We start from the raw sequence: 25828 nt of genomic DNA, 5'->3' as shown, positions 1-25828 counted from the left end.
TTGCAGCACTGCTTTGCTATTTCCAAAGGAAAGCTCCTTGTGAATATTAAACTAAATGTGGAAAAGACATTTTCACATCAAATAACTTAAACTAGGGTTACAATAAGCATTGAAAAACTATTTTGTTTCCGTGGGAAAGAACCTAACTTCAAATGATTTATTTTTATTATATGTGTGGTGCCATATGTAGTCATAGCTGTGACTTATTTTTTCTGTTAGCAATACCTCCCTTATATTACAAAATTAAAATTATTGGAGACTTTGCATAAACCACTTATACTAAATAATGTAGAGAAATCCAAAAAGGAACTTAGGAAATGGGTTTAAAAAAAATCCCCCCTGAGGGAGGGGCTCTTTTACAAAGTGGAATTTTGCCCTGGAATTGAAAAAAATGTAACCTAAATATTGTACCCTCATATTAATTTGAATAAAGTTTAAAAAAAAAGAAATGGGTTTAATCCCTATAAAGTAATATGCTATACCCGCAAAAATAAAAGCATAACTATACAACAATATGATGTGGAGTAATTTGAGTGATTTCAAAAATGTCATTAGTAACACTGGCTCTATATCCAGCTTAGAATCTGAGTCTGAAGAAAGATGATGACAAAATGCAAGGCAATCTCAAATTATGGTATGATACAACATAAAACAGTGAAGCAAACATCAGCCTGTGAGATGAGCGATGTACTTATTCTGTGAATAACTATAGTGATTAAATTTCAAAAAGCATTTTAGGAAGAAAAGCCAATTAATGAACAGCAATAAATGTTGAGCTGAGCAGTTTAAATTTCACATAACAGCATTAACGACATGCCATAGTTTTTAAAGCATGAATATGGTATGGTAAATTATGTTTAAGAATTTGATGATGGGTGGCTCCTGTGGCTCAGTGAGTAAGGCGCCAGCCCCATGTATACCGAGGGTGGCAGGTTCGAACCCTGCCCCGGCCAAACTGCAGCAAAAACTAGCCAGGCATTGTGGCAGGCACCTGTAGTCCCAGCTACTTGGGAGGCTGAGGCAAGAGAATTGCCTAAGCCCAAGAGCTGGAGGTAGCTGTGAGCTGTGATGCCATGGCACTCTACCAAGGGCAACAAAGTGAGACTCTGTCTCTAAAAAAATAATAATAATAATTTGATGATGAAAATGTATAGGTTAAATGAGGCTTGAGTTGAGCATTTAAGAATATAGTGGTGGAGTACATAAAACAGACTCAGAATAATAAGGTATGCTGGCAAGTGCTGCAGTAGTTAAATAATAATGGATGAAACACTACGAAAAAGAATAGGAGGAACTCGATAACTAAAAAAACAAATACAAAAACAGTATAAAATTATGGTAAAGGTTTGAAATAGATGATATGTGGGAAGACTGCAGTGATATTGGTAATGATGGGAAAATTGAAAAGATTTCTTAATTTGAGGCCATTTATATGATACCCATTACTTAGCAACAAGTAAGGTATAATAATTATGTGCTTAATTCTATCTTTATATATATATATATATACGTATATATATATATATATATATAGACATACAGTCATCCCCTGGTATCCACAGGAGATTGGTTCTAAGAACGCTGCAGATACCAAAACCTGGGGATGTTCAAGTCTCAGTTATAAAATGGCGTAGTGTTTGCATATGAAGTTTGATAATCAAGTTTGAAAACATGCCGCCATGCACTAACATTGCCAGTATTGTACAAACAACTCAGTAAGGTTTCACAACCTTTGTGTATCAGTGTCTCGCACCTATGTCCATGTTGATGTGTTTCAGTGTCTTGCTGAGTGGCATTCGTTAATGTTGTTACATGATTTTGTGTGCCACTGTGAGAATTCGAAGCTTGAATTAGTGCAACAAACATTGATAAATTTCTTGTTAAACTTGGCACAAGTGGAAATGAAATCAGGGAGATGTTAGTCCAAGTTTATGGGGATAATGCCATGAAGAAAACGGCTGTGTACAAATTGATTAAATGTTCATCTGAGGAAAGAGAAAGTGTCACTGATGAAAAGAGGTCAGGACAACTAATGACAAGCAAAACTGATGAAAACATTGCAAAAATTCATCAAATTGTGTGTCAAAATTGTTGGCTGAGTTTGAGAAGCATGGTAGAACAAGTAAACATAGATAAACAGGAAAATCTTAACTGAAAATCTTGGCATGAAAAAAGGTGTATGCAAAAATGGTCCAAAAGGAGCTCACCCATGAACAAAAGCAAAGGAGAGTCACAGTTTTCCAAGATCTTTTAGCTAAGCAACACGTTTTAGGCCCCGTTACCACTGGTGATGAAACATGGGTGTGCCAGTATATCCCTGAAACAAACCCTCAAAGTGCACAATAGAATTCAGCCAATTCTCCACAACCAAAAATGTTTTGTCAGTCCAAATTAAGAGTCAAAACAATGTCGCTAACATTTTTTGATATAAAAGGCTATATCCATTATGAATTTGAAACAACCATTTGGAAGTGCTGAAAGCCTGCATTGAAGTTAGATGAAATGACCTGAACTTTTCACCAACAACTCGTGGGTTACTTGCATCGTAACACTGTACCAGCTCACACAGCACCATTTGTGAGTGAGGTTTTAGTCAGTAAACAAATGACTGTTTTGGAACACCCTCCCTACTCACCTGATCTGGCCTGCAATGACTTTTTTCTATATCTGAAGATAAAGGAAATATTAGAAGGAAGACATTTTGATGACATTTAGGACATCAAAGGTAATATGATGACAGCTCCAATGACCATTCCAGAAAAAAAGAGTTTCAAAATTGCTTTGAAGGGTGGACTAGGCACTGGCACTGGTACACAGCTTTGTAAGGGGGGATACTTCAAAGGTGAGTCCAGTGATACTCAGCTATGAGATATGTAGCACTTTTTCTAGAATGAGTTTGCAAACTTAATTGTCCAACCTCATATAACCTAAACACAGCCTCCTATATACTTTAAATTTATAATAGATTACTTATAATACCTAATACAGTGTAAATGCTGTATAAATAATTGTTATACCAGTTTCTTTATTTGTGTTATTTTCATTGTATTTTTTATTGTTGTAAAGGTTATTTTGTTTGTTTTTAATAGTTTGCATGCATGACTGGTTGAATCTATGGATGTGAAAAATGTGGACGGGGAGGGCTGACTCTGTAGCTATACAAGTAACTAAACTCAGAATTCCTACCAAGTTTTACTAGAACTTAAGTTTTATAATATTTACTTTGGACATTTGTGGGAAGAAAAAATTAATTAATTCAATATATGTAAGGAAGTGAAAAAATCATAATTCAGGCTTGGGTTTTAGTTAGAACCCTGATAGATGCTCCATAAAAGGACAGCTAACCTAACCTTTGTTAACTACATTTACATTTCACGTTCTCAGAAAAGTATGTAACTGTGTTCTTTTTGCAATCTTAATCATTAAACAAAGCCATTTATATTTTTAAAATATTTAACAAAGATTACATGAAAGACCTAAAATCCATCAGTAACCTCACGTTTCTTTTTTTGTCCTACAAGATACATCTGAAATACATTTATGTGTATGTCCTGTAGATTCACTTTCAGTGAATAATTCTCTCTAGTTATATCAGCAGATGGCAATGAGAATGTCGTAAGAGTCTTATGAAATTCGCTATTCTTTGATGATAGGAGAGTGGGTAAGAATATTGTACACTAACCAAAGATCCACAGGAGCAATTTCCTTTAAATGTGAACACAAAGGAAAGCTGCATTTCTCCTGAACTAATAGTTTATCTCTCACCTTATGTGACTGATGACATCTTCTTCTTCTTCGCTCTGGCTGTTACCCATCTCCAGTAACTATATATACATATTTAACTCACAGAATTCATACTGTGTACCAATTCTATACCTAGCTTGATTTTTGTCCTTAGTATCTTTTTTTTCTGTTGTATTTTCTTTCTATTTATTTTATTGCATGTATTTCTGTTAACCCCTGAAAATCATCTTTAGAATAGATGAAACATACTAACAGACCTAAGTGTTAAACTCTAAATCAAGTAATTTCACATTACAACATTTAAACTTCATAACATCTGTACAAGAGATTTTTATCACCATTGCAGTGATTGAGAAAAAAGAATTTCATACAGGTACAAATACTTTAGGGGAAAGAAGTATAAATAGAAAATTCCAAGGTCCTACTGAGAAACATTGAAAAAAATACCCACCCATAAAACAGAAAATAATTATGGTGGAATTACCAGTAACAAAGAAATACATGACCCTGGCCAAAGCTCCTAAAGTGGACATTTTAAAATAATCTTGGTTAATTATATGATCTTACATCGTGCCTCTTTTGATTTTTATATGCTCAGGATTCATTTATTTTTCATATATTTTTCATGTTAACTCTTCTGCTGGCCATTATTTTTATTTTGTTCCTGGATTACTAATTACATTTAGCCTATTTCAAATAAATAAATTAAGAATAAACACACACACAGATAAAACTTGTGTCTCAGTTGTTTTGCTAATTTCTTATTTCAATCTGCTTTCTCCAGGCTATCAATTACTACATAATTGCTTTTTTCCCAGAAAATATTACAACTTCACAATTTCCATTAGTTTCTTTTTGAGCTAATCACTGTAATTTGACCTATGAGGATGCAAAAACTGTGATATTCATGTCTTAAAAAGCCTTTACATTTGTTTGATTCTATTCTTTCTGGTATTTAAATAGCATTAAGTCACATTTGCATATTTTATAAACATCATTAGTAAGCATAACAATTAGATTAAAGTTCTACCTCTTATGGGTTATATGACTTGGAACGACTTAATTATTTCTGTACATTGGCTGATTCATAGGTAAAAGGGGAAAAAAATCAGAATTCCTCAGAGTTAGTGCAAAGATTAAACATAACAGGAAAATGCTAGACGCATATTAAGCTCTTAGGAAATGTTGACCTGCCTTTATGATAAATACAATATTCAATACCATATTCAATAATATCATCATCCATTTTCACTTTATCTTATGCAACTTTATAGGAAATATGTAAAATAGCAAATGAACTCTTTTGAGGGGAGAAAGTGAAGGAACAGAAACAAAATACTGAAGGTTTCCATCTATAATTTGCCAATGTAATCACCACATGGTGTGGCAGTAACTGGAGTCATTACCATCACTCCTTAATAGCACCTGTGCATCTTTCTGACCACGCTGATTCCTAGGGGATAAAGTGGTATTTCAATCTTTGACAGACTTGAGATAGCAGGCTGTCCATTATTAAACCACATATCCGGCCTCCGTTGTTAATAACTGGTTGGTTGTAATATGTGGACAATCTACAAGCTTTCCCACAGGGAGTAAAATGAGGTTGAAATGTATTAATCCACTTTTATCCCTGTTCACACAGTGATTTACAAGATGGGCTCAGTGTGCCCTTGTAACAACAATTTATCATTAGGATTCTGTGTAAGTCCAGGGCCAGAAAGCCAAGAACAAGCAATCCTCTCTTTCTTAGACTATTCTTTTGGCTGTGTATGCAAAGACCATTTCTTACACATATTTACATACTGTGAAAATTCAAAGTAATACAACTCTGAGTTCAAGGAAGGCACACACAGAGGGAAATGATTCTTGCTCTTTAAAACCATGCCATAATTGTAATAATGCTGTGGCTACTAAAGCAGAGTTTGGAAGAGGTGTCCAGGTAAGACTTTAAAGAGGAAAAGGGTCAAAGTTGAAGATCTGCTGCCAGCCCCTGTCCCCCACAGACAGACAAGCCAAGCTTGACACCTGTATTTCTGTTTCTGTTTTCCTTCTCTCCTTCTACTTGTCAGATTAGGAAGATAAACAGGATCTATCCAAGACAAAAAAAAAAAAACAAAAGAGTCGAGAGAAATCTCACTATCTGTGGTCTCCCTCTTTTGCTGATCCTCTTCTCCCTCACATCTCAAAGCTGTTTTCCCTATTTCTTTCAGACAACAAGGGCTTTCTAGGCTCTAAACTTTTCACCCCACAACTCCAAAGCCATTTCTACTTCCCAGTTGAAAGAGCCAAACAACTCTAGTACCCCTGGTATACTAACTTGTTCACTTTACATTAATACTGAATTATTCCAAGCACATGTACATATAGTGGTTCCTGCTTACTTTGAAATTACACTACATCTAAGACATTCTCTACGAGTCAATTTGTTGCAGTCTGCACCTAGTTACTAAGGAGTCAGGGTCACACGTTTCTGACTCATTTTTCTTTTTTCTTTCTTTCTTTTTTTTTCACATGACCAGATACAAAAGATCCAAAACCATTTCACAGTGCTTTCTTGCCTTCTTGGAGCCTAGGTTTTTATTCATCTGCTGCAAGCAATTATCATGCTACATGATTATTCTTCTACATGAGAGATAGACAATCAACTGACCCAGTAGCTCAGAGTCCTCCATCACCCAGACACTGCACATACTTGGAAAAATTTACCTTTAATATAAACTAAATAAGTTAGTGCCCAGTGGTATTAAATTATTTGTCTCTTTTGACTGAGAAGTGGAGATGGGAGGGGTAAAAAGATTAGAGTCTGAAAATTACTAGTTGCCTGGAAGAAATAGGGAAAGGATCCTTCAGGATGTAGGACAAATTATGAGGCCAAACAAACATATGAAAAAAAGGTTTAACATTGACAGGCAGTCAAGAAGTGGATGAGAATACAGAGCATGCAAGGAATCCTAAGCTCCAAAAAGGAACCAAAGACTTTGTTCAATAATACATGAATATTTAACCAAGAAAACTACACTGACATAATACATGATTTTAGAAAAGTTGTATTAATTATTGTTTTAGGCAATAAAAACTAATAATACAATTTGCTTGACAAAAGTAAAGTAAAATTCATTTTTGTGATATGTGGTGAATTTCTGGTTTCTGCATTAACTACAATGAAACACAATAATTATTTATAAATGTGTATTAGGGAAAAATATTTAATATGGATTATTATATTAAACGTTTGACAGATTAATGGTGTTCTATATTTTATTTCATTACAAGAGTAAACTACGTATCTATACTCAGTATTTATAATTTGTTTGCTCATAAATTTTCATCATTTGCTTACAAGTTTATAAGCCACAACTACCAGAAAGAAGTTTCTGGCCCTGTTTCTCCATCCCTTAGTCTACCTGGCAGCACACTCAGTATAAGAAGAGACTTCACATCCCCCACCTTTGCTTGCATCCCCCCTTCTACAACTCCACCCAACCAATTTTGACACTGTATTAAGGATGAAATTGTGTCAGTGCCCCAGGGCCACTCTGCTCTTTCCTAAGTGATTTTTATCATGGCTTCAGTAACAAGCTATATACATAGCCCTAGTTTAGTCTCTTGAACTCCAGACCCCTATCTCCAGCTACCTCCCTAATTTCCTCAGTTCCCTGAAAATGCCTTCCTCTCTCCCTCCATGGCCCTTTAGCCAACCTCCTCCTTAGTCTGAAACCTACCTTTCCCACTTCACCTAGTAACATCATCTCATCTTTAGAACCTAATCTCAGTATAGGTTTCTCTGAAAACTTTCCCCAAACCACCTTCTCGACTGCCAGACTAGGAAAGGTTCTCCAATCACACCCTTTCATTGCATTTACAATTTTCCCTTATGAGCTAAAACAATTATCATTAAATCCATTTCTGCAGTTTTTATCAAATATAATGTCTATTTCCACTGCTATAAATTTCAATGGGATCTAAATTAGATCTGTTCTGCTCAATTTTATTCCTAGTGCTTAGTGTACTTCTTGATAATTAGTAGATGCTTAATGTTTGCGGAGGAATGATGCCAATGCTATCAAATGTTTCTACAGTGTATCTTTGAAATTTTGCAAAGAGAAGGACCATCCTCTACACAATCTGTCAGACTTTCTTCGGGGAAATGTTATTCAAGAAAACCATAAAAAATGTTACTAATATAGTGATTATCTTAATTTTTTTTTTATGGTGCTCCACCAATTTTATGTTAATCATACCAATTCTCTGACTTTGTATACTGGACTATCTCATTTTTCTAAGGTTTGCCACATTGGATTAAGAAATCAATTACCCATTCTGTGTTTTTATTCCTATATATTTTACCGAAAAATGTTATTTGTTTTGTAAGATTTCTGACATTCATATCTATCCTACTTTCAAAAAGAAAAAAATATTGAGCAGATAACTATAATATATCATTATTGATACGGATATAGTTTACAATAAACTAGCACACAATGTGTGGATAGATGTCTGTTGCTTAAATTGCAACTCTCTTGCTGTCTGATACTTAAGACCTTTGTGAAAAGAACTGTATTTTTCACAACCCATTAAAAAAAAAAAAAAAATCCCAAATCCAATCAAGGACTGTGAAAAAACGGGGGTGGAACAAGATGGTGGCCGAGTAACAGCTTCCCTGCAACTGGGCACAGTGAGTCTGGGGAGATAAGATTCCAGGCATCTCTGGCTGGTGGGATCTGTCTATAATCATCCCTTTGAGGATACAGGGAGTCAGCAAGGAAATTCTGTACCCCAAGAGGAAGACAAAAACAGTGGAAAACTGGCAAGTGGTTGTGTGTATTCGATCGACCTAATCCCGCCAGCAGCCGTAAGTACAAGCAGCAGTGAGACTGCAAACCGGAAAGGCCTTATCTGTGAACTGTTTCGGGATTTTTGGACTTGGCACTCAGTTGAACTGCCTTGGGGAGAGCTTGAGGAGGAGTGTGGAGAACGTTGGGCATTGTCTAGAGCCCCAGACTGAGCTGCTGAGCCGGACAGAGCTAATAGTGTTTGGCTGTGGGCCACAGGGAGCCATTGTGAGAGAACTGCCCTGGCAAGCTCTGCCCTCAGGATCACAGAGCAAGGATCGGGCAGGAGCTAGTAACCCAGTGACTAAACAGCCTAAAGGTGGGGGACTGAGCTGCCTTACAGCCTTAACCCTCAGGGGCAGAGTGAGACCGGTTTTGGCACACAGGAGCCTCTGGCTGTTGCCCTGAGTAGAGTGCCATGGCGTCACAGCTCATAACAACCTCAAACTCCTAGGCTTGGCACCTCCCGGACCTCCATAGGAGCTGCGCTGCAACCACCAAACCGTGACCCACGCCCACCAGGTCTCCGCATACCCTGACCAGGAACTGCAGGAGCCGCGCAACCCCGCATCCTCCCTCCTGTAACCTCCCTGCCTCCACACCCGCCCGGCCATCTGGCCAGGGACTCTGGTATCCACGTGCCCTCTGGAGCCCTCCCTGCCTCTGCGCAGAGCCCTTCTCCTGGCCAGTGACTTGGGCTCTCTGTGCCAAGTCACTGGGCACCAGGCACCCCCAGAACCGTGCGCACCACCTCCCACCCTGTTGCTGGATCCAGGTGTGTCACACTCCAGAGCTGCTTCCACAACCAGAACTCCCTAGCTGGGACCTACACAGGGTCACTCCGTACAAAGATCCAGCAACAATAGAGTGATCCCACTGGGGTCTAATCTTGGAGACACACCTCCCCAACACTGATGACGGCCAGACGCAATGGTGAAAACAATCATGAGGTGAAATCAACAGAAAAACCCTGGCAATATGAATAATCGGAGATCAACTCCCCCAAGGATCAATGGGGCAGACATAGCACAAGGTCCCATACACAAACAAAAAGCTGAGATGTCAGAAATTGAGTTCAGAATCTGGATAGCAAATACCATTGAATCAGAATTTCAAGCAGTAACCCAAAAGGTATCTCAAGAATTCAATGAATTCAAAGACCAAATGACCAAAGATTTTGACACATTGATACAAGAAGTTGGAACCCTCAAAGATCTAAGAAACACAGTAGAATCCCTCAGTAATAGAATGGAGCAAGCAGAAGAAAGGATTTCTGACATTGAAGACAAAGCTTTCGAATGCTCCCAAACTCAAAGACGATGAGAAATGGAGGGCAAAAACAGATCACTCTCTCAGAGAATTCTAGGACAATTAGAAGAAAACCAATATTCATCTTATAGGGATCCCCGAAAACGATGAACTGGCTTCACAAGGCACAGAGTCTCTTCTCCATGAGATTATGAAGGAGAACTTTTCAGACGTGCTAAGAGATTCTGAAATTCAGATAGCAGACAGTTTCAGAACTCCAGCACGACTCAACCCAAATAAGACATCCCCCAGACACATCATAATCAATTTCACTAAAGTTAATATGAAGGAGAAAATTCTGAAAGCAGCCAGACGAAAGAAAACCATCACCTAAAAGGGCAAAAATATTAGAATAACTGCACACCTCTCTGCTGAAACCTTTCAAAGTAGAAGAAGATAATTATCGACTTTTAATATCCTAAAACAAAATAACTTTCAACCCAGGATCCTGTACCAGCTAAACTGAGTTTCATTGATGACGGAGAAATTAAATACTTCAATGACCTTCACATGTTGAAGAAATTTGCCACAACTAAACCAGCTCTCCAGGATATTCGCAGACCTATCCTCCATAAAGACCAGCATAATCCTCCACCTCAAAAGTAAACCCACCCAGAAAATTTTGATCAAATTCCAACTTCCACAGTCGCAAAGGGATTAAAAATGTCCACTGGACTTTGAAAAGGTTTATCAATATTCTCAATTAATGTGAATGGTTTAAATTGTCCTCTAAAGAGGCATAGGTTGGCTGACTGGATACAAAAACTCAAGCCAGATATCTGCTGCATACAAGAATCGCATCTTACATTAAAAGACAAATATAGACTCAAGGTGAAGGGATGGTCATCTATACTCCAGGCAAATGGAAAGCAGAAAAAAGCAGGCATTGCAATCCTATTCACGAATGCAATAGTCTTTAAACCAACCAACATAAGGAAGGATAAGGATAAGGATATTTGTTAAAGGTAATACTCAATATGATGAGATCTCAATTATTAATATTTATGCATCCAACCTGAACACACCTCGATTTATAAGAGAAACTATAACAGACATGAGAACTTGATTTCCTCCAATTCCATAGTAGTTGGAGATTTTAACACCCCTTTAGTAGTGCTGAATAGATCCTCCAAAAAGAAGCTAAGCAAAGAAATTTTAGATTTAAATGTAAACATTCAACATCTGTACATAACAGACATCTACAGAACATTTCATCCCAACAAAACTGAATACACATTCTTCTCATTAGCCCATGGAAGAAAATCCAAAATCGACCACATCCTAGGCCACAAATCTAACCTGAGCAAATTTAAAAAACAGGAATTATTCCTTGCATCTTCTCAGACCATCATGGAATAAAAGTTGAACTCAATAACAACAGGAACCTGCATACCAATACAAAAACATGGAAATTAAACAACCTTATGCTGAAGGATAGATGGGTTACAGACAAGATTAAGAAGGAAATCACCAAATTTTTAGAACAAAACAACAATCAAGACACGAGTTATCAGAACCTCTGGGATACTGCAAAGGCAGTCCTAAGAGGGAAATTTATAGCACTGCAAGCCTTCCTCAAGAAAACGGAAAGAGAGGAAGTTAATAACTTAATAGGACATCTCAAGTAAATGGAGAAGGAAGAACACTCCAACCCCAAACCCAGCAGAAGAAAAGAAATAACCAAAATCAGAACACAATTAAATGAAATTGAAAACAAAAGAATTAAACAACAGATCAATAAATCCAAAAGTTGGTTTTTTGAAAAGATCAATAAAATAGATAAACCTTTGGCCAACCTAACCAGGAAAAAAAGAGTAAAATCTCTAATTTCATCAATTAGAAATGGTAAAGATGAAATAACAACAGACCCCTCAGAAATTCAAAAAATCCTTAACGAATACTACAAGGAACTCTAATCTCAGAAATATGAAAATCTGAAAGAAATCAACCAATACCTGGAAGTACGCCACCTACCAAGACTTAGCCAGAATGAAGTGGAAATGTTGAACAGGCCTATATCAAGTTCTGAAATAGCATCAACTATACAAAATCTCCCTCAAAAGTAAAGCCCTGGACCAGATGGTTTTACGTCAGAATTTTACCAAACCTTTAAAAAAGAGCTAGTACCTATATTACTAAACCTCTTCCAAAATATAGAAAAAGAATGAACATTACCCAACACATTCTACAAAGCAAACATCACCTTGATCCCCAAACCACGGAAAAACCCAACAGGAAAAAAAAATTGTAGACCAATATCACTAATAAATATTGATACTAAAATACTCAATAAGCCTAACAAACAGAATCCAACAACACATCAAAACAATTATACACCATGACCAAGTGGGATTTATCCCATGGTCTCAAGGCTGGTTCAATATACGTAAATCTATAAATGTAATTCAGCACATAAACAAACTAAAAAATAAGGACCATATGATTCTTTCAATTGATGCAGAAAAAGTTTTTGATAATATCCAGCATCTCTTCATGATCAGAACACTTTTTTTTTTTGTGGTTTTTGGACGGGGCTGGGTTTGAACCCACCACCTCCGGCATATGGGACCAGCGCCCTACTCCTTGAGCCACAGGCGCCGCCCCATGATCAGAACACTTCAGAAAATTGGTATAGAAGGGACATTTCTTAAACTAATAGAGGCCATGTACAGCAAACCCACAGCCAATATCTGTGGGTTTGAATGGAGTTAAATTGAAATCATTTCCACTTAGATCAGGAACCAGGCAGGGTTGCCCATTGTCTCCATTGCCACTTAGATCAGGAACCAGGCAAGGTTGCCCATTGTCTCCATTGCTCTTTAACATTGTAATGGAAGTTTTAGCCATTGCAATTAGGGAAGAAAAGGCGATCAAGGGTATCCACATAGGGTCAGAATACAGATGATACGATGGTATATCTGGAAAATACTAAAGATTCTACTACAAAACTTTTAGAAGTGATCAAGGAATACAGCAATGTCTCAGGCTACAAAATCAACACCCATAAATCTGTAGCCTTTATATACAACAACAATAACCAAGCTGAAAAAACAGTCAAGAACTCTATTCCTTTCACAGTAGTGCCAAAGAAGATGAAATATTTGGGAGTATACCTAACAATGGACATGAAAGATCTCTACAAAGATAATGATGAAACTTTAAGAAAAGAAATAGCTGAAGATGTTAACAAATGGAAAAACATACCACGCTCATGGCTAGGAAGAATCAACATTGTTAAAATGTCTATACTACCCAAAGCAATATATAATTTTAATGCAATTCCTATTAAAGCTCCATTGTCATATTTTAAAGATCTTGAAAAAATAATACTTCGTTTTATATGGAATCAGAAAAAACCTCGAATAGCCAAAACATTATTCAGCAATAAAAACAAAGCAGGAGGAATTATGCTACCAGACCTGAGACTGTACTATAAATCTATAGTGATCAAAACAGCATGGTACTGGCACAAAAACAGAGAAGTAGATGTCTGGAACAGAACAGAGAACCAAGAGATGAATCAAGCTACTTAACCGTTATTTGATCTTTGACAAGCCAATTAAAAACATTCAGTGGGAGAAAGATTCTCTATTTAACAAATGGTGCTGGGTGAACTGGCTGACAACCTGTAGAAGACTGAAACTGGACCCACACCTTTCACCATTATCTAAGATAGACTCTCACTGGATAAAAGATTTAAACTTAAGACATGAAACTATAAAAATAATTGAAGAAAGTGCAGGGAAAACTCTAGAAGGAATCGGCCTGGGTGAATATTTTATGAGGAGGACTTCCCAGGCAATTGAAGCAGTATCAAAAATATATTACTGGGACCTGATCAAACCAAAAAGTTTCTGCACAGCCAAGAACATAGCAAGTAAAGCAAGCAGATAGCCCTCAGAATGGGAGAAAATATTTGCAGGTTATACCTCCGAAAAGCTCTAATAACCAGAATCCACAGAGAACTCAAACGTATTAGCAAGAAAAGAACACATGATCCCATCTCAGGGTGGGCAAGGGACTTGAAGAGAAACTTCTCTAAAGAAGACAGACACATGGTCTACAAACACATGAGAAATAGCTCATAATCCTTAATCATCAGAGAAATGCAAATCAAAACTACTTTGAGATATCACCTAACCCCAGTTAAGAGTAGCCCACATAACAAAATCCCAAAACCAGAGATGTTGGCGTGGATGTGGAGAAAAGGGCACACTTCTACACTGCTGGTGGGAATGCACACTAATACGTTCCTTCTGGAAGGATGTTTGGAGAATACTTAGAGACCTAAAAATAGACCTGCCATTCAATCCTATAATTCCTTTACTAGGTTTATACCCAGAAGACCAAAAATCACAATATAACAAAGACATCTGTACCAGAATGTTTATTGCAGCCCAATTCATAATTGCTAAGTCATGTAAGAAGCCCAAGTGCCTATCGACCCACGAATGGACTAGCAAATTGTGGTATATGTATACCATGAAATATTATGCAGTCTTAAAGAAAGATGGAGACTTTACCTCTTTCATGTTTACATGGATGGAGCTGGAACATACTCTTCTTAGCAAAGTATCTCAGGAATGGAAGAAAAAGTATCCAATGTACTCAGCCCTACTATGAAGCTAAATTGTGGCTTTCACATGAAGACTATAGCCCAGCTATGGCACAAGACTATGGGGAAGGGGCCAAGGAAGGGGAAGGGAGGGGGGAGGTTAGGGTGGAGGGAGGGTGATGGGTGGGGCCACACCTATGGTGCATCTTGGAATGGGTACAGGTGAAACTTACTAAAGGCAGAATACAAATGTCTACATACGATAACTAGGAAAATACCACGAAGGCTGCGTTGAACAGTTTGATGGGAATGTTTCAGATTGTATCGAAACCAGCACATTGTACCCCTTGATTGCACTAATGTACACAGCTATGATTTAACAATAAAAAATAAATAAACAAATAAACAAAAAAAGGAACTGTGAAAAAGTAAAAGTAACTCTTTCTGATCCTTATTTATCATTTTGATTATTTTTGCAGAGAAAATTTTCATTGCCAATTTATAACTCAGGATAAGCATTCATTTGAAAAACATATTGATAAAGGATATTAAGTATTTCTCAAAAAAGCCCAAGTTAACTTAATTTCAATCTATAAGTACTCATATAAAACAGCTTGTTAAGTTTCACTGCAAAAAAAATAAAATTACTTTTGCTTTGTTTGCTAAAGATAACATAGATAAGCATGATAACCTAATAAAATGGCACTGGCACCACAAAAACACTCTTGTGAAAACAGATGAACTATAAATGACAAAATGATTTTTTATTTACAGGTCTGTCTGGATATTACCTGGTTCCCCACCTCCTAGTGTCAAGAATGAATACTGATACCAATGACCAGGTGATCACAGACACAAAGCAATTTTACACTGTTTTATTAGACAAAAGAAAGAATGAAAGTGAAGAAGGAAGCTACACATAGTGAAAATACATTCTGGAAAAGAGGAACAGGTCAGTCTCCACACATGAAGAAAGACTGAGCACACTCTACCTTTTATAAGCTCACTAGTTTGTCCCCCCTTTCTCCTGACAGGATTGGTTGCTATTTCCCACTCTTTGGAATGATTAATAGATAAAGATTATAAAACAGATTACCACACAGATTACAAAAACAAGGTAGTTATATGACACTTTCTTCTTCTACCAAGAGTAGTTATATGACACATTCTTCTACCAAGCATATGTTTTTCCCAGAATCCTTCCCGAAGCTCCACCCATGCTATGCTAATTAGATGATAATTAGTTCTAGGTTGATTTATAGTCAGTAGAATCACTTCTTACCTGCAGTTTGGTTCCTAGCTATAATTGGGATCCTGCTCTCTGCCCTTAGCTACCTCTTTGTCACTTGTTTATCTCCACTTAACATTACTGCTCTCAATTTTGGTATTCCTTCAAAATTCATGTGTCAGAACTTAATACCCAAAAGAATAGTATAAAGAGGTGGGGCACTGGGAAGTGATTAGTGGTATTAGTGATCAATGAGATTAGTACCCTTATAAAGGAAGCTTAAGGAAGCTCCCTTCCCTACACCCATGTGAGAATGCAGAAATAATGTACCATCCATGAAACAGAAAGCCCTCACCAGATGCGGAATCTGCTGGCACCCTGACCTTGCACTTCTCAGCCTCCAAATCTGTGAAAAATTTCAGTTGTTTATATAAATTATGCAGTCTAAGGTACTTTGTTATAATAGCCTGAACAGATTAAGACATTTATAAATACAGTAGACCTTCTATAGGTGACCACAACCATACACTGGCCACTTCAAGTTCAACTAATTTTTACAGACCAGATATGCACCACATGTACCCAATGGAAGTCCCTTATGTTTACCACCTCTGTATGTTGACCAATTTGTTACAGTTCCTTGGGTGGTCCACTTACAGAGGTTCCATTGCATATAAAACATTTTAATCAACAAGAACATTATTTGTAAAAGCCAACAGATATATTGCATTCACGCTTAAAATCGGCAAAAAGATAAAATCATGGTCTAGCTATTGATACACTATAACTAAACATATTGATAGTATAATTTTCATTTTTTAACCCTAATGAAAATCAAAGCTGTGAGCATTTAGCCTTCACTTGTATTCAGTATTTCTCATACTATCTTTTAAAGATATTTTTAAATAAGTTGAATTACATTACTAACAGAGAAGGAAAAATTTTAACTATGATACAACGACACAGCTGAAATCATTTTCTGAAGTATGTTTTTGCACTCATACTCTAAACTAAGTTTAATCTACGATAGAGAGGCTATTTAGTAGAAAGTTGAAACTCTTTAAAATGTAGAAAATGAGATTACAGGCCATCTCTGAATTATAAAAATATGAACAGAAGTTATTACAGTAAGTCCCTGAGTTACATATATACAACTGACATTCATCCCACACTTATGAATGGAGGCTAGTACAGGTAATAGGTAACTGTATCTGTTCCAACTTACATACAAATTGAACTTGAGAACAAACCTACAAAACCTCATTTGTAACCCAGGGACTGCCTGTACTACATTCCACAACCTCCCTGATCCATATGTTCTGTGAAAAGTTACAAGTACAGTATCAGCCAGGAATGGCGGGTCATGCCTGTAATCCTCATATTCTGGAAGGACAAGGCAGGAGGTTACTTCAGTTCGGGTATTCAAGACAAGCCTGAGTGAGATGTATCTCTAAAAATAAAAAAAGTAGCTAGGTATGTGGTGGATGTCTTTAGTCCCAGCTACTCAAGAGGCTAAGGCAGGAAGATCACCAGGAGCCTGAGGTTACTGTGAGCTAGGCTGAGGCCACAGCACTCTAGGCTGGCAACAGAGTGAGACTGTCTCAAAAAAAAAGTGCAATATTCACTGAAAAGGTACTGTTAATGCATCACCCAATACATAAAGTATATACATGATACAGGGTAAACAGAATCAAAAATGAGAAATAAATTCAAACTAATTTAAAAAGCTACATTTAAAATTTATTTATAAGAGTTAATCAAAAGAAGGGAATCATGTTTTTATATAAAAGATTGATGTCTCAATTCTTGTTAATTATTGAAATACAATAATTAATTTTTTGTATTTTATGTATGATTCTACATATATCTACAGTCTTTTTAAAAACTATTACCTATTTAAGTTCCTAATTTTTATTGCCTATCTGTGTAGGTTTCACTTAAAATAACTGACAGTGATAAGAAATAGGACTGTCTGGATTCTCTAACAATAAATATGTAAATAATTTTACATATTTTTCATATGCATAGTTGATCCACTATATAATTAAACAACAAAAATGCAGTTGATTCATTTTAGTAACACTCAAAATTTAAACATTGTATTTACTGAACTGAATACAAACTGAGAATAAATGCTTTATAATAGACGGCTACTTCTGTAAATAAGATGCACTGGATGACTTGCTTGCATTACTTTTAAATGCTGTCCATAAAATAAGAAAGACATACCAAAATTGAAACAAATGACCTGATTTCTGAAAACTAGAATAGCCTTAATTAAATAAACAACCTAGTCTTCTATGGTCACAACTGAGAATAGTCCATTAACAATAATTGGAATTGTGAAAATTATTCACATCAAGCACATTGTGTTTCAAATCTTAAAATTACTAAGTCATGATGAAAGAGGAGAGGACATGTTTTAGCTATCTGAAAGTGTTTAAAACCTGAAACTCACCAGTCTTTAACTACAGGAGAATGCTCTAAAGCTTTATTGTTTTATAAATCATAGAAATATTAAAACAGAAAACAATGGAGTTTAACACTACAACCACTCTACATATTACAGAATGGTTTCCATATAAAGCCAATTAGAGTCAATCTTTAGTCATAATATATCAGAGGACAACTATAAAGATACTAAAATATTCTAAATATTATATTCAAAATACATGGAATACTTTGAGCCATCTCTATTGTAATGACTTCAATTGTTTTTATTTTCAAGTAAATGTAGAATATCCTATCTACAGATTCTGCAGTATCTTCCTGCCACTCTTAAAATGGAAATGCTGTAAGGATATCATGATAGCATCAACAATACTGTCACTACTTTGGGGGAAAATCATCTCTAATTATATCTGTGATCACCTCCAGACAAAGCACTTTTTAAATATTTCTCTCTATTTTCTTCCCAAGACCTAACTTATGAGGCCCTGAAGTACAACAAGCATTCAAATATAAATTAGTTGAATGAATAAAGGGATGATTAAAGACATTTTATATAGAACATTTGAATTAGATTTTTGGTTTTTTACTCAGGGCACCTAAAAAATAGATGTGCATCATATACACAACAGCTATCCCAAAACATCAGCAATGCTCTCATTTTACCAATTCTCAACCTTATTTCTCCTGACTTCACAGAACTAATGTTATCTACGTGTTCAATTCTCTGAACTGCTTTCTCTAACTCTATTCTTTTATGCGCTACTCAAAAAATGGTACTGGAATGCAAATGAGAGAATGATACTCATATAATATAAAGATGGAAGTAAGATAGCACCTACACACAATCATTATATATGCTTTACATACATTACAATATAGATCTATTACATATACATTATATATATTACATTTACATTTTGCCTGCACATGTATACATATGTGTGGGTATGTATGTTTACCAAAGGGTGGTACAATATAAATTTCGGTGACATACTTATCCAAGGTTGGTTTGCAGACAATCTGTGATATGAAATACTCATTTCCTATATCCTAAAAAGGCCCATCAATATTCTCTCCTTACCACCACCTTTCACCCACCCACCATAGGCCATACACATTTTCATATACCAGTAAACAATGTCCTGCTATGATTTAGTTTAAAATTCCTTAACTGAAGTGCTCCATAGAAAGCAAGGTTCCACGGATAGAACAAAATTCTCCCATCATTATAAGGATGTGACTCTCATTCAGAAGATAGCCATCTTGATTGAGATTCCCCCAGAAGCTGATTTTGAGATAAGATTCAAGCATAAGTAGCTTATTTGGGAATGATCCCAGAAAATACTTTAGGGAAAAGGAGGTCAGAAACCAATAACATTTGCAGTAGTAAACCAGTCATCACTGTGAGCAAGTGGAGTTCAGTCCCCTTGGTCCCAGTTTAGAACATGCTTCAGAATTATCCCAGCCAAGAAGCTCAGGAAGCTAATATATTTACTCCCTAATTACTAGAGTGCTCCTGAGCTTGGTAGGAGGTTGGGGAAAACCTCAGGCAGAAGGGGTTCATAGAAAGTAGCCTAGAGAAGCTGGGCAGAGCACTAAATATTGTCTGTTGTTGGAAATTAGCTACCTATTCCTATATGAAAGAGTGTTTCCTCCTCAATGTTATAGAAATTGAGTCCAAGAAGAAAACTGAGTAGAATCAGATTACTATTAAGGCTTAATTACAAAGAGAAATTTGTAACCATATTAAAAACAAAGGAGGTGACTTTTACTTACTTCATATTAGTTTAGGATTTTGAAAAGAAATAAAAAAGAACTGCAAACTGCAAATCAGAAGAAAGGAAGGGAAATAACACTGAATGAGTACCTAAACTATGCTAGGAGCTGTGAAATTATTCTTATGAATTCAAATGAATTAAATAGAAAGAACTTAAAAGTTTGCTTCTTAAGGGGTATAAATCACGAAGAACTGAACTCAAGAGTGATCTTTACACTGGTAAGGTCTATTACCCAAGATAGTAAGATAGGTATTAGTCTCCTAGAATAGGTATTAGTCCAAGATAGGTATTATCTCCAAGATAGGTATTAGTCTCCTAGAATCTCAGTTTTCTTGTCCCTAAAATAATCACCTACCATTCAAGGTTTGTATGAAAACCGACTAAGGTAACACACAGCACTTGACAGTGCTTAATCCCAATTAAGTGTTAGTCCAGTCCATCCTCATCATCATCACAATTTTATAAGGTAAATAATATTATTCCCATTAAAAACATAAAACAACTTATTTTCAAAATGGCTGAATGATTTTTCCCCAGATCACTCAGCTAGTGGGAAAATAAGCAAGGAATGAAATCTGGGACTCTGATTCCAAAGATCTCCCTTCAAAGATTAACAGCAAATGGAACCAAAATCAAATATTGATTTTTCATGAAGCTTCAATTTTAGAGAAAAATGTTAAGCTAGCATGAACTTTTAATAGAAATTTTAAATGACTTCAAAACTTTTTACATATAGAAGGGATTTATTTCATTTAGTTAGTATTAAACTAGCCAAATTTCTTAATTACTAAAATAGTTCTGCATCATTCTTGGAAAAATGAAGGCAAAACTACATGAACAATTAATATCTTAGATATGATATTTTTAAAAATCAAACACTACCACTTATCCCCATCCTCAAAGTATGTCCTCTACGTCTCTACGTATTCAACCCATCTCATACTTTCTTTTTTTTTTTTGGTTTCCTCATTTTCTTTTCTTTTTTTTTTATTAAATCATAGCTGTGTACATTAATGTGATCATGGGGCACCATACACTGGTTTCATAGACCGTTTGACACATTTTCATCACACTGGTTAACATAGCCTTCCTGGCATTTTCTTAGTTATTGTGCTAAGACATTTACATTCCACATTTACTAAGTTTCACATATACCCTTGTAAGATGCACCGCAGGTGTAATCCCACCAATCTCCCTCCTTCTGCCCACCTCCCCCCTCCCTCTCACACTTTCCACAATAAAGAGTTCTTCCTCTATATGATGATCCTGAGACCTTCAATATATACAAATTCAATCACTATGACCACGACCACTATCCTATGCTTGTTCAACTGTTCATCTAGGCAATGTCAATAGAAATTTGCTTTTTTAACTATTCTTTTCTTTCCTTTCAATTAACCAGACAACCTTACTTTGCAAGCATATTGATTGATATTTGCTATTTAAATTTATAAACAAATATATGTGGTCTTTCCTTAAATAACAAGACTGAATCAAAATATTACACTCTACAAAATATTCATATCCCTCCAAATTACTAACATGTGACCAAAGAAATACACACAGTTAATGCCCAAGATAAAAATCCTGAGTGTGTTAAGACAGGAGTTAGTAATGGGAGCAGAGAAGGTGAAGAAAAGAAACAGGATGTATTGCCAAGTAGTGAATGGGTAAGGGATTTTGGAATGGACAAATAATGGATCTTTTATACTGTATAACTAAAATAGAACATGGATACCAAACTGAACTTCAAAGAAACATTTCATTGAGTTGAAAGGTCAGTTAGCATACACATATTATTTAATAACAAGGCAATATACCATGCGATACATGAAATGACTACTCCAAAAACTACCAAATTGACTAAAACACAAAAGGTGTTTAACCACACAGAAATAGAGGAATTTCAGAAGTTTACCCAAAGCAATGATGCTATAGGTAAAGCACACGAAGGATATTTTGCTAATAATAGCCTACTTTTGAAACTTAAAGTTTTAATTTTGAGATATATATACCGTTTAAATTCAAAATACACTAACTATGAAAAGGGTATAGCATGATACACAAACACCATAATTAACAAGAGTCACACTTGCCTCTTCAAAGTGAGTATTCTCTATTGCAATCATTGTCATTTTCACAAACTACCTGTTACATATTTAAACCATTGTTTATCTAAGACTCCAAATGTTTCAACAGCATAAAACTCCTAGTGGCAAGTAGTCACCTAATCAAGACAACACAGATCAGGAGAGGGTAAACAGATGCAAAAGATACCACGTTTTAATGTGCTTTTTCAATAAACTTGGACAGATTTTCGAGTTTAATTAACCACACCTAAGGAAAAAAAGGGAAATTATTTACCACTGCTCTACCATGCTATTTGGATACATATTTCACCTCGGATACCAGCCTTATACACTACCTAAGAAAGCACAGATAGACAAAAGAATAAGCACCGAATACGAGCAATAAATACATTCCAAGAATTACAAAGTGTGAAGGAAAGGAGTTCCTTGTCAATAGCAACTGTTTTATAGAGTCAAAATGGAGAAACCTCTGAGTCCCTTTCCCCCCGTTCCCTAGCCTCATAGTCTCCCTGTCTGGCTCCCGTTTCCTCTTCTCTCTCCTCTCCCCCGTTCAGCCCTCCCCTCATCTCCCCCCTTTTTGAGCGGTTATTTACGGAGCGACCAGGCAACGCACCACTCACCTGTCGTCGTTTTGCCATCCTTGGTCTCCCAACAGCAAATCTCGAAACCGGTACCTGGGAGGCAGAGGGGGCACTTCGCTCTCCAAATCAACCATCCTTCCTCAAAGAGTGGGAAACATTAAACAGCGAATGGAGAAGAGGAGGGCGAAAGAAAGAAAATATTGCGGAGTGGAGGGAAGAGAACCAATAAAATGCTGAGGCCAAGACAGGGGCGGGAGAAGGGGAAGGGGCCTGAGATGGGGGGAGGGGGTCGGCTTTGAGCAGGAAGCCGAGGCTCTAAGGGGGATGGCTCCTCTCTCCAGAGGGTGTGATGGGGATGATGCAAACCAAGCCCAGGAGCAAAAGTCTGGCTCTGACTAGAATCAACGCTGCCAAGGAACCGCCCCCAGCCTCGGCACCGCCTCTGGTACCCAGGACTGGGGGGGGGAGGCGGGAATCAAAAGTTACTTCGCCGAAAAAAACTCAGGGTGCCTCGAAAGAGAGGGGTGGGAGTGAGAGCCATGTGATGGTAAAGCTCTTTCCTGAAAGGCAGGTAAAAGATCCTGCCTGGCGGCTGCAGTTCCCTCGGACGCGCGGCGCGAGCGGGGGCGGTGGGTTTCGGCTCCAGACGCTGCCCACGCCGCGCCGCTCGCAGTCGCCCCTCGGCGCTGGAGCCCGAGGCCCAGCCAATGAGACTCCCCCTCATTAGCATAACACGGTGACGGCATGGGGGGTGCCTTGGGGACAACCAATGGGGGCGAGCTAATTAGTGGCTTTCCCAGGCTCCAGACCCTTCTCTGGGAGGAGGGGGCGCAGGATGCTCCGAGTGTTCCCGGGTGCAGCCGGCTCCTGCGCTTTGACCGCCTTCGGTTCGGCTGGGAGCGGTGAAAAATGCACGTTTCTGGAAAGGGAATCCCGCGAGCTGTCAGCCCGGGGAAAGTCCCATTTTTTTCTCACGTTCTGAAGGAAAGGAGGTATTTCCCTGAACTCAAGAAAAAATGAAGGGCCACCTTAGGCCGCTGAAGAGAAACATTGAGAAGCTAGGTGATGGCTGGGAAGGCACATGGAAACGCACTGGAGAGTAAGTAGTAATAAGTTGGCGTTACCGCTGCTGCTGCTGGCAGCGCTGTGGGCTTCCAGGTGGCCTGGCCTCAGCCTTCAGCCCCCTTCTATCAGCAGTTCACGCGACATAAGTGCTGCTCTTGAGAACCCTGCTGCACAACCGCTAGTTCTGCTTTCACATAGTGTTTTTTTCCTTCAAGAATCGGTTTCATCACAGTACATAGTACAGGATACCCGTCACCTCAGACTGGGCCTGAGAAGACAAAGGACAGGAGGACTATATTACTGTCCCTGCCTTACCTAGGAGTCTCACGGGTTTGCTTGAAGAAGCAAACTTAATTTAAAAAAGAAATACAATGTAAGAGTCAATAATCAAAGCACCTACAGAGTTCAAAATACCTGTGAGATAAAGACACATTCATGGTAGGGGTCAGGGAAGATATTGTAAATGAACTAAACCTTCTATATTCATTTGCACCCAAAGTAATAAGGGAAGGGAAAAAGTATGAAGCAAGCAGAGAAAACAGTACAGGTAGACACAAGTGATTTTTTAAATGCTTAGTGGAGGGTTTATAAAGCAAATTAGAGGCTCGGCACCTGTAGCTCAAGCGGCTAAGGCCCCAGCCACATATACCAGAGCGGATGGGTTTAAATCCAGCCCGGGCCTGCCAAACAACAATGACAACTACAACTAAAAAATAGCCGGGTGTTATGGGGCGCCTGTAGTCCCAGCTACTTGGGAGGCTGAGGCAAGAGAATCTCTTAAGCCCAGGAGATGGAGGTTGCTGTGAGCTGTGACGTCACAGCACTCTACCCAGGGCGACAGCTTGAAGCTCTGTCTCAAAAAACAAAGGGAAAAAAAAAAAAAAGAAAATTAGAGGCCGGGTGGTAGCTCACACCTGTAATCCTAGTAGTCTAGGCAGCCAAGGAAGGAGGACCGCTTGAAGTCAGGTTGAAACCAGGAGCCTGGACCAGCCTGAACAAGAGTAAGATCTGTCCAGTGTTGTGGCTGGTGCTGGTAGTCTGAGCTATTCAGGAGCCGGAAGCAAGAGGATCGCTTAAGTCCGGGAGTTTGAGATTGCTGTGAGCTGATGCGGGGGGGTGGGAGGGAACAGAGGAGGAGGAGGAGGAGGAGGAAAAAGAAAACTGGAAATACAGGAAGAGATCTGCAGAAAATGTAGGATCAATTAAAATACAATGTTAGTGGGCGGCACCTGTGGCTCAGTTGGTGGGGCGCCGGCCCCATATGCCGAGGGTGACGGGTTCAAGCCCGGCCCCGGCCAAACTGCAACCAAAAAATAGCCGGGCGTTGTGGCGGGCGCCTGTAGTCCCAGCTACTTGGGAGGCTGAGGCAGGAGAATCGCTTAAGCCCAGGAGTTGGAGGTTGCTGTGAGCTGTGTGAGGCCACGGCACTCTACCGAGGGCCATAAAGTGAGACTCTGTCTCTACAAAAAATAAATAAATAAATAAATAAATACAATGTTAGTTAGACGTGAGGAATGTTAGTTAGACGTGAATAGTCATATCCTTTGTCTCTATCTTAAAAATTCTATTTCATTTTTCTGGATCCATCTCAAATGACATACCCACCATTAGATCTCCTGTTTCTTCCAGCTGTTTATGATGATTTCTTTCTTTGAACGCCTATCCTTAAACCCCGCATACTCCTGCGAATATTTGGTTGTAGTGTTTATTAGGTCTCTTCCCCTGTCCTTGTGCCTTATCTTTCTAGCACAATGCCTTCCAAATAGCCAAATCACAACAAATGTGTATGGAGTTGCATTAAAAGCTATTGAACCTCGGAAATTAATATTGTTCTACATTTACTTTAGCTCGAGAGTAATGTGTTTGTTTACGAAATCAATATTTAGTAGCATAAACTTTTGTAATCACTTTGCCAAATGAGGAAGTTTTATTACTGCATTAGTTTATTCAGACAGAGAAAAGACAAGTGGAGATTGGGAAGGAGAGAAGGAAATATGGTTTATATTTTAGACCTTACCATCTCCTATTAAAATGGTTCCATGAGGTTCAGGGTTAATATTTATATTATTGTAGTCTGCCTTTATATATTTAGATGACTAAAAACATGAAATATTTACATGTCATAACCAAGACACTAAAAAAGGCAAAAAATGGCTACTGATTGTTAGACTCCTGAAATGCTGAAGGTTAAAAGAA

General features: G+C 37.7%; 1 protein-coding gene across 3 annotated transcripts in view; it reads right to left on the bottom strand.

The window, feature by feature from the left end:
• Positions 1–22833, bottom strand: part of KCNT2 (potassium sodium-activated channel subfamily T member 2) — a 399505-nt gene extending 376672 nt beyond the window's left edge. For all 3 annotated transcript variants that reach the window (XM_053607648.1, XM_053607649.1, XM_053607650.1), the window contains exon 1: positions 22607–22833. In XM_053607648.1, coding sequence (XP_053463623.1) covers positions 22607–22701 — 95 coding nt within the window. In that variant the 5' untranslated portion in view covers positions 22702–22833. The remainder of the gene's footprint in view (positions 1–22606) is intronic.
• Between the last annotated feature and the right edge of the window lie 2995 nt (positions 22834–25828).

This window comes from Nycticebus coucang, chromosome 10 (genome assembly GCF_027406575.1).
Source record: "Nycticebus coucang isolate mNycCou1 chromosome 10, mNycCou1.pri, whole genome shotgun sequence".
In the NCBI taxonomy this organism is placed as follows: Eukaryota; Metazoa; Chordata; class Mammalia; order Primates; family Lorisidae; genus Nycticebus; species Nycticebus coucang.
Note: the sequence above shows the minus strand (reverse complement) of the source record. Positions and strands in the feature narration are given on the sequence as shown.